We start from the raw sequence: 12,292 nt of genomic DNA, 5'->3' as shown, positions 1-12,292 counted from the left end.
GTGCACTACACTATATGGGCCCTAGTCAACATAGGGATTAGGGTGCCATTTGGGACAGAGTTGCATTTATTAAATATGAGTGATGCTAGTAGTGGAAACATTTAGGAGGGTGGAAACGCCCTCTGTATTTCTATAGAGACAGGACAGTGGAGGCTGTTGAGGGAGACGGCTCAGAATGTGGCTGGAATGGTATCAGACAAGTGGTTGTCTTATGTTTGATACCATTCCAGACATTCTGAGCCGTCCCTCAACAGCCTCCACTGATAGTGTCACCAACCATTTCTTCAACTTCTCCGCTAGTGCTCTCAGTGATGTCCTTCCTACAGAAGGCTCAAACGCGATGGTGCATACACTCTATTTGCCCAATCAACCTCCTCAAACTGTCCATATATTTACATGATAAAACCGTGACAAAATCATTTAAAGCCATGATGGCACTGGAGCAAAAACTGAAGGGGCATATTCAGGATGATCAAACGGTTGCCTTGTGTTCATAACTGTCATTTGTGAAGGGGAGAGATATGTTGCAATTTGTTGTTTGTAAATTCTTGAACATACCCCTAATGTCCATCAGGGCCTAGTAAGGCGGCATCTACACAGGCAGCCCAATTCTGATCTTTTGACCAGCAGGATGGATCTTTGCCAATAATTGGGAAAGATCAGAATTGGTCTGCCTGTGTAAATGCAGCCTTACTGTTCAATTTAACCTCCCCAGTGAGCAAACCTTTGTATCTATGATTGATCGATAGCAAGAGTTCTGTAAGTATGTGATTTGTAGTTTAGTTATGGGTTGTTAATTGATTGCGTTTTGTTTTCTGTAGTTGTAGGGCGATGTGTATATTTTTCACTTCTTGTCCATTGTGTTAGTTACATCATTGGTTATCTGTGGTTTTGAGTTGCCATCTGATCTCCTCCACCACCACATTGATCTAAATTAAATAGTGTAGATTTGAGTTCCTCACTTATTTTACATTTATGAAGTTTATTTGCAAATTCTGTGTCTCACTCATAACTTTAATACACCAACAAAATGAAAGCACCAGAAACCTGTTAGTTCAGTTGTTCTATTGAATCCATTGTTGTAGAAGGAAGTGTCTTTCAACAGCTGTGATGTCACAAGGTTCTAATTCAACTTCTGTTCTGTCTAAATGACGTGTGTGTCGGTGTGGGGCAGAATAAAAATCGGCTCATAATTTGACTGGTAAAAAAAAGACATGTTTACAAGTCCAGATTGAAGTGACTTGTCTATTGTAACCATGCTACAGTTCTGGTAACATGTGCTTTTGGAGATTTGTGTTACCATAAAAATCATCTTAATTGTCAGCTGGTTGTACTGTACAACAATGTGCCAACTGCCAAGACCTAAGCAGGTTATTTCAGTCAAGAATAGTGCAGTGGATTGCAATCCAACACCATTTCTTTCCCTCAGGTCACTTGGGTGATTGGCAACTATAACGTTAAGTGTTGGGCGCATGTTTCATGAGCTGAAGAAACACAGAATTTTCCCTATACGCACAAAAAGCTTGTCAAATGTGTTAACATCCCTGTTAGTGAGCATTTCTCCATTGCCAAGAGAATCCATCCACCTGACAGATGTGGCATACCAAGAAGCTGATTACAGGTGCACCTTGTGCTGGGGATAATAAAAGGCCACTAAAAAGGTGCAATTGTCACAACACAATGCCAGATGTCTCATGTTGAGGGAGCGTGCAATTGGCATGATGTAGTGGCACAACCGAGCCCCTTCACCTTAGGTTTTTTAGGGGTGATTGGCACAAAAAAAAGACCTTGCACACTGAGTTATGGGTTCGACTTAAGATTTTGTCAAATCTGGAAAATGACTGAACACAAACCATAAATGAACATTAATTAATTAATAAAATATATATACATATATATTTGTATTATTATAGGAGGCAAATCAGACTAGATACCATACCGTTCAGCGGGTTGATGGAGCTTCATTTATTATCCAAGCTCATTCCAAGTGCAAAACTTAAAAGGGATAGTTCATTACTCCAATTAGAAAATGAAGTCAACTATCCCTTTAACTCATCACCAGTCAAATGACCAAACCTAAAATTAAAAGGGATTGTTCACCATCTCATTCAACTTCCCCTTTAAAGTCATGTGAGTCAACTATCCCTTTAAGAATAGTCTACTGGTAATGATCAGAGTTGCAGGGTGGCGAAGAGTTTCCGTGGCGATGTAGTGTTGTCAAGCAGTTTCCCTGTCATCACATGCGGTGGCGTCTCGTCCCTGTGGGGGGCGCTATTCTCCTTCAACACATCCATCAGGCCACCGTAACACTTCCTGCACCGCGCATGGTACATATCGGCTCCACCAATCACCTCCAACTGGGGGCGGGGCACAGACAAGAAACAGGAAGTGAGATCATGTCCAAATATAGGCACAGACCTAAAATCAACCTCCTTACTCCTTTGGGCAGATGCAAAAGGATCGGATGGGTAATAAACGGTGAAATGGGACACAGTGATAACTGTGATTCCTGCAGGGACTTTTCATTCCTAACTGGTTGACTAATACAACAGGGATGATAGAGATCAAGAGGATTTCAGAAAGGGAGAGAAGCAGGTAGACCAGGACACTGAATGTCAATAGAGATTGGTTGTGACGACAAAGAGGATATGAAAAACCACCAGTCTCATTTCACTCCCAGAAGTTCAAGGGAATACAACCTTTGAGTCTGAAAGGCATGTGATGTTTCTCCTGTATGTGATGTTTCTACCGTATGTGATGTTTCTACCGTATGTGATGTTTCTCCGTATGTGATGTTTCTACCGTATGTGATGTTTCTACTGTATGTGATGTTTCTACCGTATGTGATGTTTCTACCGTATGTGATGTTTCTCCCGTATGTGATGTTTCTACTGTATGTGATGTTTCTCCTGTATGTGATGTTTCTACTGTATGTGATGTTTCTCCTGTATGTGATGTTTCTACCGTATGTGATGTTTCTCCTGTATGTGATGTTTCTCCTGTATGTGATGTTTCTACTGTATGTGATGTTTCTCCTGTATGTGATGTTTCTACTGTATGTGATGTTTCTACTGTATGTGATGTTTCTACTGTATGTGATGTTTCTCCTGTATGTGATGTTTCTACCGTATGTGATGTTTCTACCGTATGTGATGTTTCTACCGTATGTGATGTTTCTACCGTATGTGATGTTTCTACCGTATGTGATGTTTCTACCGTATGTGATGTTTCTACCGTATGTGATGTTTCTACCGTATGTGATGTTTCTACCGTATGTGATGTTTCTACCGTATGTGATGTTTCTCCTGTATGTGATGTTTCTCCTGTATGTGATGTTTCTACCGTATGTGATGTTTCTCCTGTATGTGATGTTTCTACCGTATGTGATGTTTCTCCTGTATGTGATGTTTCTCCTCAGTTCTAATATAAATCCCCCCCTCACCTCTTTCTCTGCCCCCAGTCTCTTGGTGTATGCTGCCTCCTTGTAACACTGCATACAAACAGCATTCAGCTTCACAACGCTCTCAGCCAGGGGAACCAGGTTCAGGATGTCACCAAAGGGCTGCAGACAGACAGGACAGAGTTAGGTCAGACAGTACAGTTCTCTGGCTAGTGTACCGTCTGAAACAGACAGACAGGACAGAGTTAGGTCAGACAGTACAGTTCTCTGGCTAGTGTACCGTCTGAAACAGACAGACAGGACAGGGCAGAGTTAGGTCAGACAGTACAGTTCTCTGGCTAGTGTACCGTCTGAAACAGACAGACAGGACAGAGTTAGGTCAGACAGTACAGTTCTCTGGCTAGTGTACCGTCTGAAACAGACAGACAGGACAGGGCAGAGTTAGGTCAGACAGTACAGTTCTCTGGCTAGTGTACCGTCTGAAACAGACAGACAGGACAGGACAGAGTTAGGTCAGACAGTACAGTTCTCTGGCTAGTGTACCGTCTGAAACAGACAGACAGGACAGGACAGAGTTAGGTCAGACAGTACAGTTCTCTGGCTAGTGTACCGTCTGGAACAGACAGACAGGACAGGGCAGAGTTAGGTCAGACAGTACAGTTCTCTGGCTAGTGTACCGTCTGAAACAGACAGACAGGACAGGACAGAGTTAGGTCAGACAGTACAGTTCTCTGGCTAGTGTACCATCTGAAACAGACAGACAGGACAGGGCAGAGTTAGGTCAGACAGTACAGTTCTCTGGCTAGTGTACCATCTGAAACAGACAGACAGGACAGGGCAGAGTTAGGTCAGACAGTACAGTTCTCTGGCTAGTGTACCGTCTGAAACAGACAGACAGGACAGAGTTAGGTCAGACAGTACAGTTCTCTGGCTAGTGTACCATCTGAAACAGACAGACAGGACAGGGCAGAGTTAGGTCAGACAGTACAGTTCTCTGGCTAGTGTACCGTCTGAAACAGACAGACAGGACAGAGTTAGGTCAGACAGTACAGTTCTCTGGCTAGTGTACCATCTGAAACAAACAGACAGGACAGGGCAGAGTTAGGTCAGACAGTACAGTTCTCTGGCTAGTGTACCGTCTGAAACAGACAGACAGGACAGAGTTAGGTCAGACAGTACAGTTCTCTGGCTAGTGTACCGTCTGAAACAGACAGACAGGACAGGGCAGAGTTAGGTCAGACAGTACAGTTCTCTGGCTAGTGTACCGTCTGAAACAGACAGACAGGACAGAGAGGTCAGGTACAGTTCTCTGGCTAGTGTACCATCTGAAACAGACAGGACAGGGCAGAGTTAGGTCAGACAGTACAGTTCTCTGGCTAGTGTACCGTCTGAAACAGACAGACAGGACAGGACAGAGTTAGGTCAGACAGTACAGTTCTCTGGCTAGTGTACCGTCTGAAACAGACAGACAGGACAGGACAGAGTTAGGTCAGACAGTACAGTTCTCTGGCTAGTGTACCGTCTGGAACAGACAGACAGGACAGGGCAGAGTTAGGTCAGACAGTACAGTTCTCTACCGTCTGAAACAGACAGACAGGACAGGACAGAGTTAGGTCAGACAGTACAGTTCTCTGGCTAGTGTACCGTCTGAAACAGACAGACAGGACAGGACAGAGTTAGGTCAGACAGTACAGTTCTCTGGCTAGTGTACCATCTGAAACAGACAGACAGGACAGGACAGAGTTAGGTCAGACAGTACAGTTCTCTGGCTAGTGTACCGTCTGAAACAGACAGACAGGACAGGACAGAGTTAGGTCAGACAGTACAGTTCTCTGGCTAGTGTACCATCTGAAACAGACAGACAGGACAGGGCAGAGTTAGGTCAGACAGTACAGTTCTCTGGCTAGTGTACCGTCTGAAACAGACAGACAGGACAGGACAGAGTTAGGTCAGACAGTACAGTTCTCTGGCTAGTGTACCATCTGAAACAGACAGACAGGACAGGGCAGAGTTAGGTCAGACAGTACAGTTCTCTGGCTAGTGTACCGTCTGAAACAGACAGACAGGACAGAGTTAGGTCAGACAGTACAGTTCTCTGGCTAGTGTACCATCTGAAACAGACAGACAGGACAGGGCAGAGTTAGGTCAGACAGTACAGTTCTCTGGCTAGTGTACCATCTGAAACAGACAGACAGGACAGTTAGGTCAGACAGTACAGTTCTCTGGCTAGTGTACCATCTGAAACAGACAGACAGGACAGGGCAGAGTTAGGTCAGACAGTACAGTTCTCTGGCTAGTGTACCATCTGAAACAGACAGACAGGACAGGGCAGTTAGGTCAGACAGTACAGTTCTCTGGCTAGTGTACCGTCTGAAACAGACAGACAGGACAGGACAGAGTTAGGTCAGACAGTACAGTTCTCTGGCTAGTGTACCGTCTGAAACAGACAGACAGGACAGGGCAGAGTTAGGTCAGACAGTACAGTTCTCTGGCTAGTGTACTGTCTGAAACAGACAGACAGGATAGGGCAGAGTTAGGTCAGACAGTACAGTTCTCTGGCTAGTGTACCATCTGAAACAGACAGACAGGACAGGGCAGAGTTAGGTCAGACAGTACAGTTCTCTGGCTAGTGTACCGTCTGAAACAGACAGACATCATTCATACGCAGTTATTAATTCAAATTAAACTGAAACTCTACATGTAAAATATTATATTCTCTGAGACAACGGTTACCGTTGACGACATGATTACGATGCTCGACAACCAGGAGGCAGGCAGCAGACGTTGGATAGACTCATCATCCATGTTTACCTTTTCTGGAAGGTTCCGTCCAGGGCCGCTACGATTATAGTCTTCCCCATGTTGGCCATCTCCTCACAGAACTGCACTATGTCTGGGAACTGACAAACACAACAAAATAACAGTTAGGACCTCATTGGTAATGTAGCCTAGGTCAGTGTAATGTAGGTAATGTAGCCTAGGTCAGTGTAATGTAGGTAATGTAGCCTGGGTCAGTGTAATGTAGGTAATGTAGCCTGGGTCAGTGTAATGTAGGTAATGTAGCCTGGGTCAGTGTAATGTAGGTAATGTAGCCTGGGTCAGTGTAATGTAGGTAATGTAGCCTGAGTGAGTGTAATGTAGATAATGTAGCCATTGGTAATGTAGCCTAGGTCAGTGATCTCCTCAGAGACATTTCACAGTTCTGTTGTAGCCCTGAACTAGATCACCCGATTCAACTAGTCAAGGGCCTGATGATTAGTTGACCAGTTGAATCAGGTGTGCTCGCTCTGGAATAGCTTAAATACGTGGAACGTCTGGGGGAGACGTTTGAAAAAAGGTGGGCCGAGGTCATAACACTAAGGAATATGGTGCTGATGATGCCATGTGCTTAACAGATGAATATAACAGATGCATATCAATGGCAGCTTATTTAGCTGTAGAGACAATACAGGTAATGATCTAGTGAGGAACAAAGAGGATCATCACTCTGTTGGACACAGTGAGAGGCTAACAGACTAATGTACTATACTTACAAACTGTCCTTCGTCGATTCCGATGACGCAGGCCTGCAGAGCGAGAGAACGCACGTCGCTCAGGCAGTTGGCTGGTACAGCTTCCATTGTGTTTCTGGTGTTTGTGTATAAATAAATAAATATACATAAATACATATACACACATACACACACACACACACACACACACACACACACACACAGAGACCATCCTACTAAATACATTAGTGATGCTGCAATTTGGTACATTTTGCCATGGGGCAGAGGAAAATGAACTGTTTTACAGCTAATTTCATGCAATTCTGCACATTTTGCAACATGTTGGAGAGAAATGTTGAACGTTTTTAATATATCTGAGTGAGACTGACAAAATCCAAAAAACCAATCGGCCCCAGGCTGGTAAATCCGACCATGATAACACGTTTAAATAGCTGGCCGCTAAACTAATTTAGCAATCTAAAAAATGTTATCTGACATGGGCTATTTGATTGTCTGTCAGTGAGTGACACAACAAGAGAAACTGCCGAAGCACCGCCACAATGACACCTTGTGTATTCTACTGTTCAACCTCGCAAAGGCAGAGGGGAAACGACTGTTGTCCTGGGCGGCAACAATGAGAATCAGGTGAAACGGGGTATTGATTAGTTCATGGGGGTGAGGTTATATGTAATGTTATCTATACAAATCATGAGATCATGTATTTGACATAAACCAGAGTGTTCTTACTTGTCGTGCGTGGCCATGCCCTTCTCTGAGTAGCGTGTATCTTTGGCATATTTGACCACCAAACAGTTGTACTGAGCGACCTGGAAACGAAGCACTCGCCTTATCAACTCAGTGCTGTTAATAAGAAAATACAGTTCAGTCAGTTATAGAAAAATGTATCACAAACTTGTAACACAGCCATGAAGCGCTCTCTAAAACACTGACGTGGAGTAGATGGTTACAGTTTATAGGATAAATGCAAAGATCCTATTAAATGGCTAATATGTTCTAACTTGTATTACGATGTAAAGTACACTACAGTAGCTTGTTACGACCGGTGCTTGAGATGCTGATTACAGTACACCGTGTACTAATGCACTGTTACATTTGGCGGGCTGCAATTCTAACGGGTTGTGATTGTTGTGCCATCAGGTTACGGTGGTTCACTGGCTGTCGGTACAAAATCTTAGCTCTTTTCGTTAACAAATAAACAGCTGTTTATGTAGAATTAGGGAACGGAAACCTTTTGCCGGAGAACATTGGGCCAAAGATGACCTGCAAACAAATGAGACAATGAGTTTGATGTGTACGATCAACATAGAAATATGAACGTCAGTCAGTGCATTGCATATTTGTTTTGTTATATGATTATAAAAAGGTTTAGGGTAACGTTGGAAAAATGCTAGCAAGCATTTGTCTCAAAAAATGTGAACGTACCTGGATCTGTCCTATTGCTTTCCGTGGGGAATTTGGCAGGATTCTTGGAACATTCAAACACTCCATTACGTTAACTTTCTGTTTCACAATATTTCTAATTATTATGAAAATAACTCTGCACTCTTTCGAGAGGCTGAAAAGATTACGAATGTCCGCCGCGGCGGTTTCTGTAAACGCTTGATCAGGGTCACTGAACGAACCAATCAGCTCACAGAATAATCACGTGACGAACGCGCCAGTAGGTCAAATGTTCGTTCTTCTGGCGGGAGACTTTGTTAATTATACTCATTATAAAGTTGTACTTTCACGCAACTCATGTGTGATTGTACTGAGCTCCACAGTATTTAACATGCATCTAGACAAGTCATTATAATACTCTGAAGGCACTACTGAAGTAATGCACTGTTACATTTGGCGGGCTGCAATTCTAACGAAGCTGTTTGAACGTTAAATGACGAGACAGAGGCATTGATGCGAGTAACCAGTCTTGTTCAGTTCATCACAACACATCCGGGTATCTCAAGCAGCCCGGTAAAACACAAGAGTTGCCGTAATGAACCAACAGATGGCATCACTGTGCCATCTTACACCCATAACAGAAGCTGTTATTGTTGTGCCATCAAGTTACGGTGGTTCACTGACTGTGTGGTACAAAATCTTAGCTCTTGTCGTTAACAAATAACCAGCTGTTTGTAGAATTAGCCAACTGAAACATTTTGCCTGAGAACATTGGGACACTGCGCAGACACTCGTCCCGGTGACCCGGTGACCCACTGGACTCGTTTTTTTACCCTTCTTATCTTTGTCCAATTCCAAAGGTTCTCTGTGTTGTGCCTGTTGTTACTCGGAGTCTATCTGCTGTTGTTACATTCAAGAGCAACAATGTCACGTTGGGAGGATATGAATAAGGATGTAAGTGATGTTAAGATGATTTTGTGTCTGTTTACACAGTAGACATTGTACTGTAAATATGTGTCTGGTGCAGCTGAAGCTCTGCTTTGTGTGTGATTGATTGCGACTAAAGACGTGGACCTCGGATATCAGGTTGTTTTAACGCATTACACTTCTCTCCTGCATCCAAAAGAAAATACACAACATTTGTAGAGCACAAATATGTGCGTCTCTCGTAAGTACGCGCGCCCCTATTCCCCAGGAAGCAGGCATGCATAATAACAAAACAACATGCTATTAACATATGAACCTGGTGGAAAAAAACTTAGGATTTTTTTTTTTAACCTTTATATAACAAAGTATTTTAACAACTGTTAGAAATATATAATAATGTCTGCAAGTAGCCTAATTCCTCTTTTTCATAACCTACTCTTCATTTCTAATCTTTGCCTATCCGTTTGCCATTATTACTATAAAATAAAGCACCGTTTCTCATATCTAAATATCGATTATAAATGCTTTAGTTCACTGCTCACATCATCTGTTGAAACAACAAAAGTTTCAACAAAATCTGTATGTTGACTTCTGCTATTAATCAAAAGTTCCGAATGACTACCGACTGGGGGCGCTGTTGGACTGCGCCCTCGCTGTCTGCCTGGTCTTTATGAGCTAATGTTCCCACTCCAACCTGCTTGTACCTATGGCCGCCCACATTCACAACACACTTGTGTGTGGTTGCTTTGACAGGAGCTAGAGAGGCAGTTTTCGCCCAGCCAATGGTCGCACAGAATGTCGGCAGACGACGTTATCAAATCCCACGTGACGGCGCTCAAAGAAGGTCTGTCGATGATTAATTAACTAGCCGATAATGTTGATTATTGACAAGAGTGTGGGTTCAGGAAAGAGCAATAGCCAACTGATTGCTATGGGGATCTTCTTTAGGCTACCCGTGACATATGGGTGGTGCCCGCAGTCCGAATAATGAAATGAATGATTGGAAAGTAACCAACTGTATGTCGTTGGTTTGATTTCTATTGTTGTTGTGCCCCGTATGGCTAACAAGTATTTCTGTATCCCTAGGTTACACTACAGTTTAGTCAAAATACATGTTTTGCAAAGTAAACAAAGGGGTGTGTCTCTGTATATTTCTCCGTGTGCGTGTTTAGGTACGGAGCGTGCCCGGGGTCTGGCCCAAACCCTCCTCAACGTTCCCTATGGAGAAGGAGAGGGGGAGAAACTAGACGTCTATGTTCCCACCACCACTTCTCTAGGTGTGTGTGTCTGTGATATATCCTGTTTGTCAACAACACACCCTCTCTGATATTGTCTTCAACTAGAAGATGAAGATAGAATAACAGGATAATCAACTGACACAGGTATAAACGCAACATGCAACAATTTCAAAGATTTTGGTGAGTTAGACTTAATAGTCAATTGAAATACATTCATTTGACCCCAATCTATGGATTTCACATGACTGGGCAGGGTCGCAACCATGGGTGGGCCTGGAAATCAGCATGAGTTTTCCTCCACAATAGGGCTTTATTACAGACATAAATACTACTCCTCAGCCCCCTCAGCTCCCCCATCACCACAGACAGCCCTCAGGCATCCCCACAGACAGCCCTCGGGCATCTCCACAGACAGCCCTCAGGCATCTCCACATACAGCCCTCAGGCATCTCCACAGACAGCCCTCAGGCATCTCCACAGACAGCCCCCAGGCATCACAACAGACAGCCCTCAGGCATCTCCACAGACAGCCCTCAGGCATCTCCACAGACAGCCCCCAGGCATCACAACAGACAGCCCTCAGGCATCACAACAGACAGCCCTCAGGCATCTCCACAGACAGCCCCCAGGCATCACCACAGACAGCCCTCAGGCATCACAACAGACAGCCCTCAGGCATCTCCACAGACAGCCCCCAGGTATCTCCACAGACAGCCCTCAGGCATCTGATCCCAGCTACTGAGACACACACCTTCATTCTTCATCTCGTGGTGAAATGAAATGAAAGAAAACACTGATTATTTAAGATATTACATCACAATAGTATTAAAAGGAAGCATAAACCAAAACTCGGGACCACCCATACGTAGAATGTATGCACACATGACTGTAAGTCGCTTTGGATAAAAGCGTCAGCTAAATGGCATATATTATTATTATTATTATCTAACACTAGTGTACTGCAGCTACAGTATGTTGTTGAGACCAAAGGGGGTATACTGTTGTGTAGTACTGTAGTAATGTAGTGTTGTACTGTGGTGTTGTACTGTAGTGTAATAGTGTAGTACTGTGGTGTAGTAGTGTAGTAGTGTACTGTGGTGTAGTAGTGTACTGTGGTGTAATACTGTAGTCCAGTAGTGTATTTTTTATTTAACCAGGAAGGACTCATTGAGATTTAAAATCACATTTTCAAGAGCGTCCTGGCCAAGATAGGCAGCACCAAGTCATGACAAAAATTACAGACAAACAACATGAAAACTACAAGTAATCTAGTAAAACCCATAGAATTCACGAGAATAACAAAATCAAAAACAGCTAATTAAAAACATTGACAGGTCAGGGAATCAGTCTCAAGATCATTCATCAGTGATTTAAAAATACCAATCGGGACAAGTTCTTCCAGTTTAAAAGTATTTTGTAAGGCGTTCCAAGGCGATGGCGCAGAGTACATAAAAACCCTTTTACCAAATTCAGTTGGGACATTTGGAACAGTTAGCAGGATAATGTCCAGCGAACGAAGAGAGTACCAACCACATTTCTGAACAATAAAAATGCCCAAATAAAAAGGTAGTAAACCCAAAATGGCTTTGTAAATAAAAGTATACCAGTGACTGAGCCTACGAGTGACAATAGAAGGCCAGCCAACCCTGGAATACAAAGTGCAGTAAGTGTAGTGGAGTAATGTAGTGTTGTACTGTAGTGTAATAGTGTAGTACTGCGGTAGTAGTGTAGTACTGTAGTATACTGTAGTTCAGTAGTGTAGTGGAGTAATGTAGTGTTGTACTGTAGTGTAATAGTGTAGTACTGTAGTGTAATAGTGTAGCTCAGTACTGTAG

General features: G+C 43.4%; 1 protein-coding gene and 1 long non-coding RNA gene across 2 annotated transcripts; one reads left to right on the top strand and one right to left on the bottom strand.

Moving 5' to 3' along the window:
- Window positions 1-1,941: 1,941 nt before the first annotated feature.
- LOC118377767 (thymidine kinase, cytosolic) lies at window positions 1,942-8,495 on the bottom strand. Its single transcript, XM_052526096.1, has 7 exons — window positions 8,335-8,495; window positions 8,141-8,172; window positions 7,639-7,752; window positions 6,934-7,027; window positions 6,212-6,300; window positions 3,443-3,569; window positions 1,942-2,357 (listed from the first exon to the last, which is right to left on the bottom strand). Exons 1-7 carry the CDS (start codon window positions 8,398-8,400, stop codon window positions 2,172-2,174), a joined length of 708 nt encoding a protein of 235 aa, XP_052382056.1. The 5' UTR covers window positions 8,401-8,495; the 3' UTR covers window positions 1,942-2,171.
- LOC127932653 (uncharacterized) lies at window positions 3,974-5,594 on the top strand. The gene is made up of 3 exons (XR_008146293.1): window positions 3,974-4,317; window positions 4,700-4,955; window positions 5,148-5,594. It is a non-coding gene; the product is annotated as an uncharacterized LOC127932653 (long non-coding RNA).
- Window positions 8,496-12,292: the final 3,797 nt, after the last annotated feature.

This window comes from Oncorhynchus keta, chromosome 10 (genome assembly GCF_023373465.1).
Source record: "Oncorhynchus keta strain PuntledgeMale-10-30-2019 chromosome 10, Oket_V2, whole genome shotgun sequence".
Lineage (NCBI taxonomy): Eukaryota > Metazoa > Chordata > Actinopteri > Salmoniformes > Salmonidae > Oncorhynchus > Oncorhynchus keta.
Note: the sequence above shows the minus strand (reverse complement) of the source record. Positions and strands in the feature narration are given on the sequence as shown.

Excerpts from the sequence above, each read along its gene's own strand:
- LOC118377767 (XM_052526096.1), bottom strand. The coding sequence starts at position 8,400 with ATGGAGTGTTTGAATGTTCCAAGAATCCTGCCAAATTCCCCACGGAAA. Across the intron at positions 7,753-8,140 it reads CCAATGTTCTCCGGCAAAAG|CACTGAGTTGATAAGGCGAG; the intron begins GTTTCCGTTCCC and ends TCTTATTAACAG. Across the intron at positions 2,358-3,442 it reads GACTGGGGGCAGAGAAAGAG|TTGGAGGTGATTGGTGGAGC; the intron begins GTGAGGGGGGGA and ends CCCCGCCCCCAG.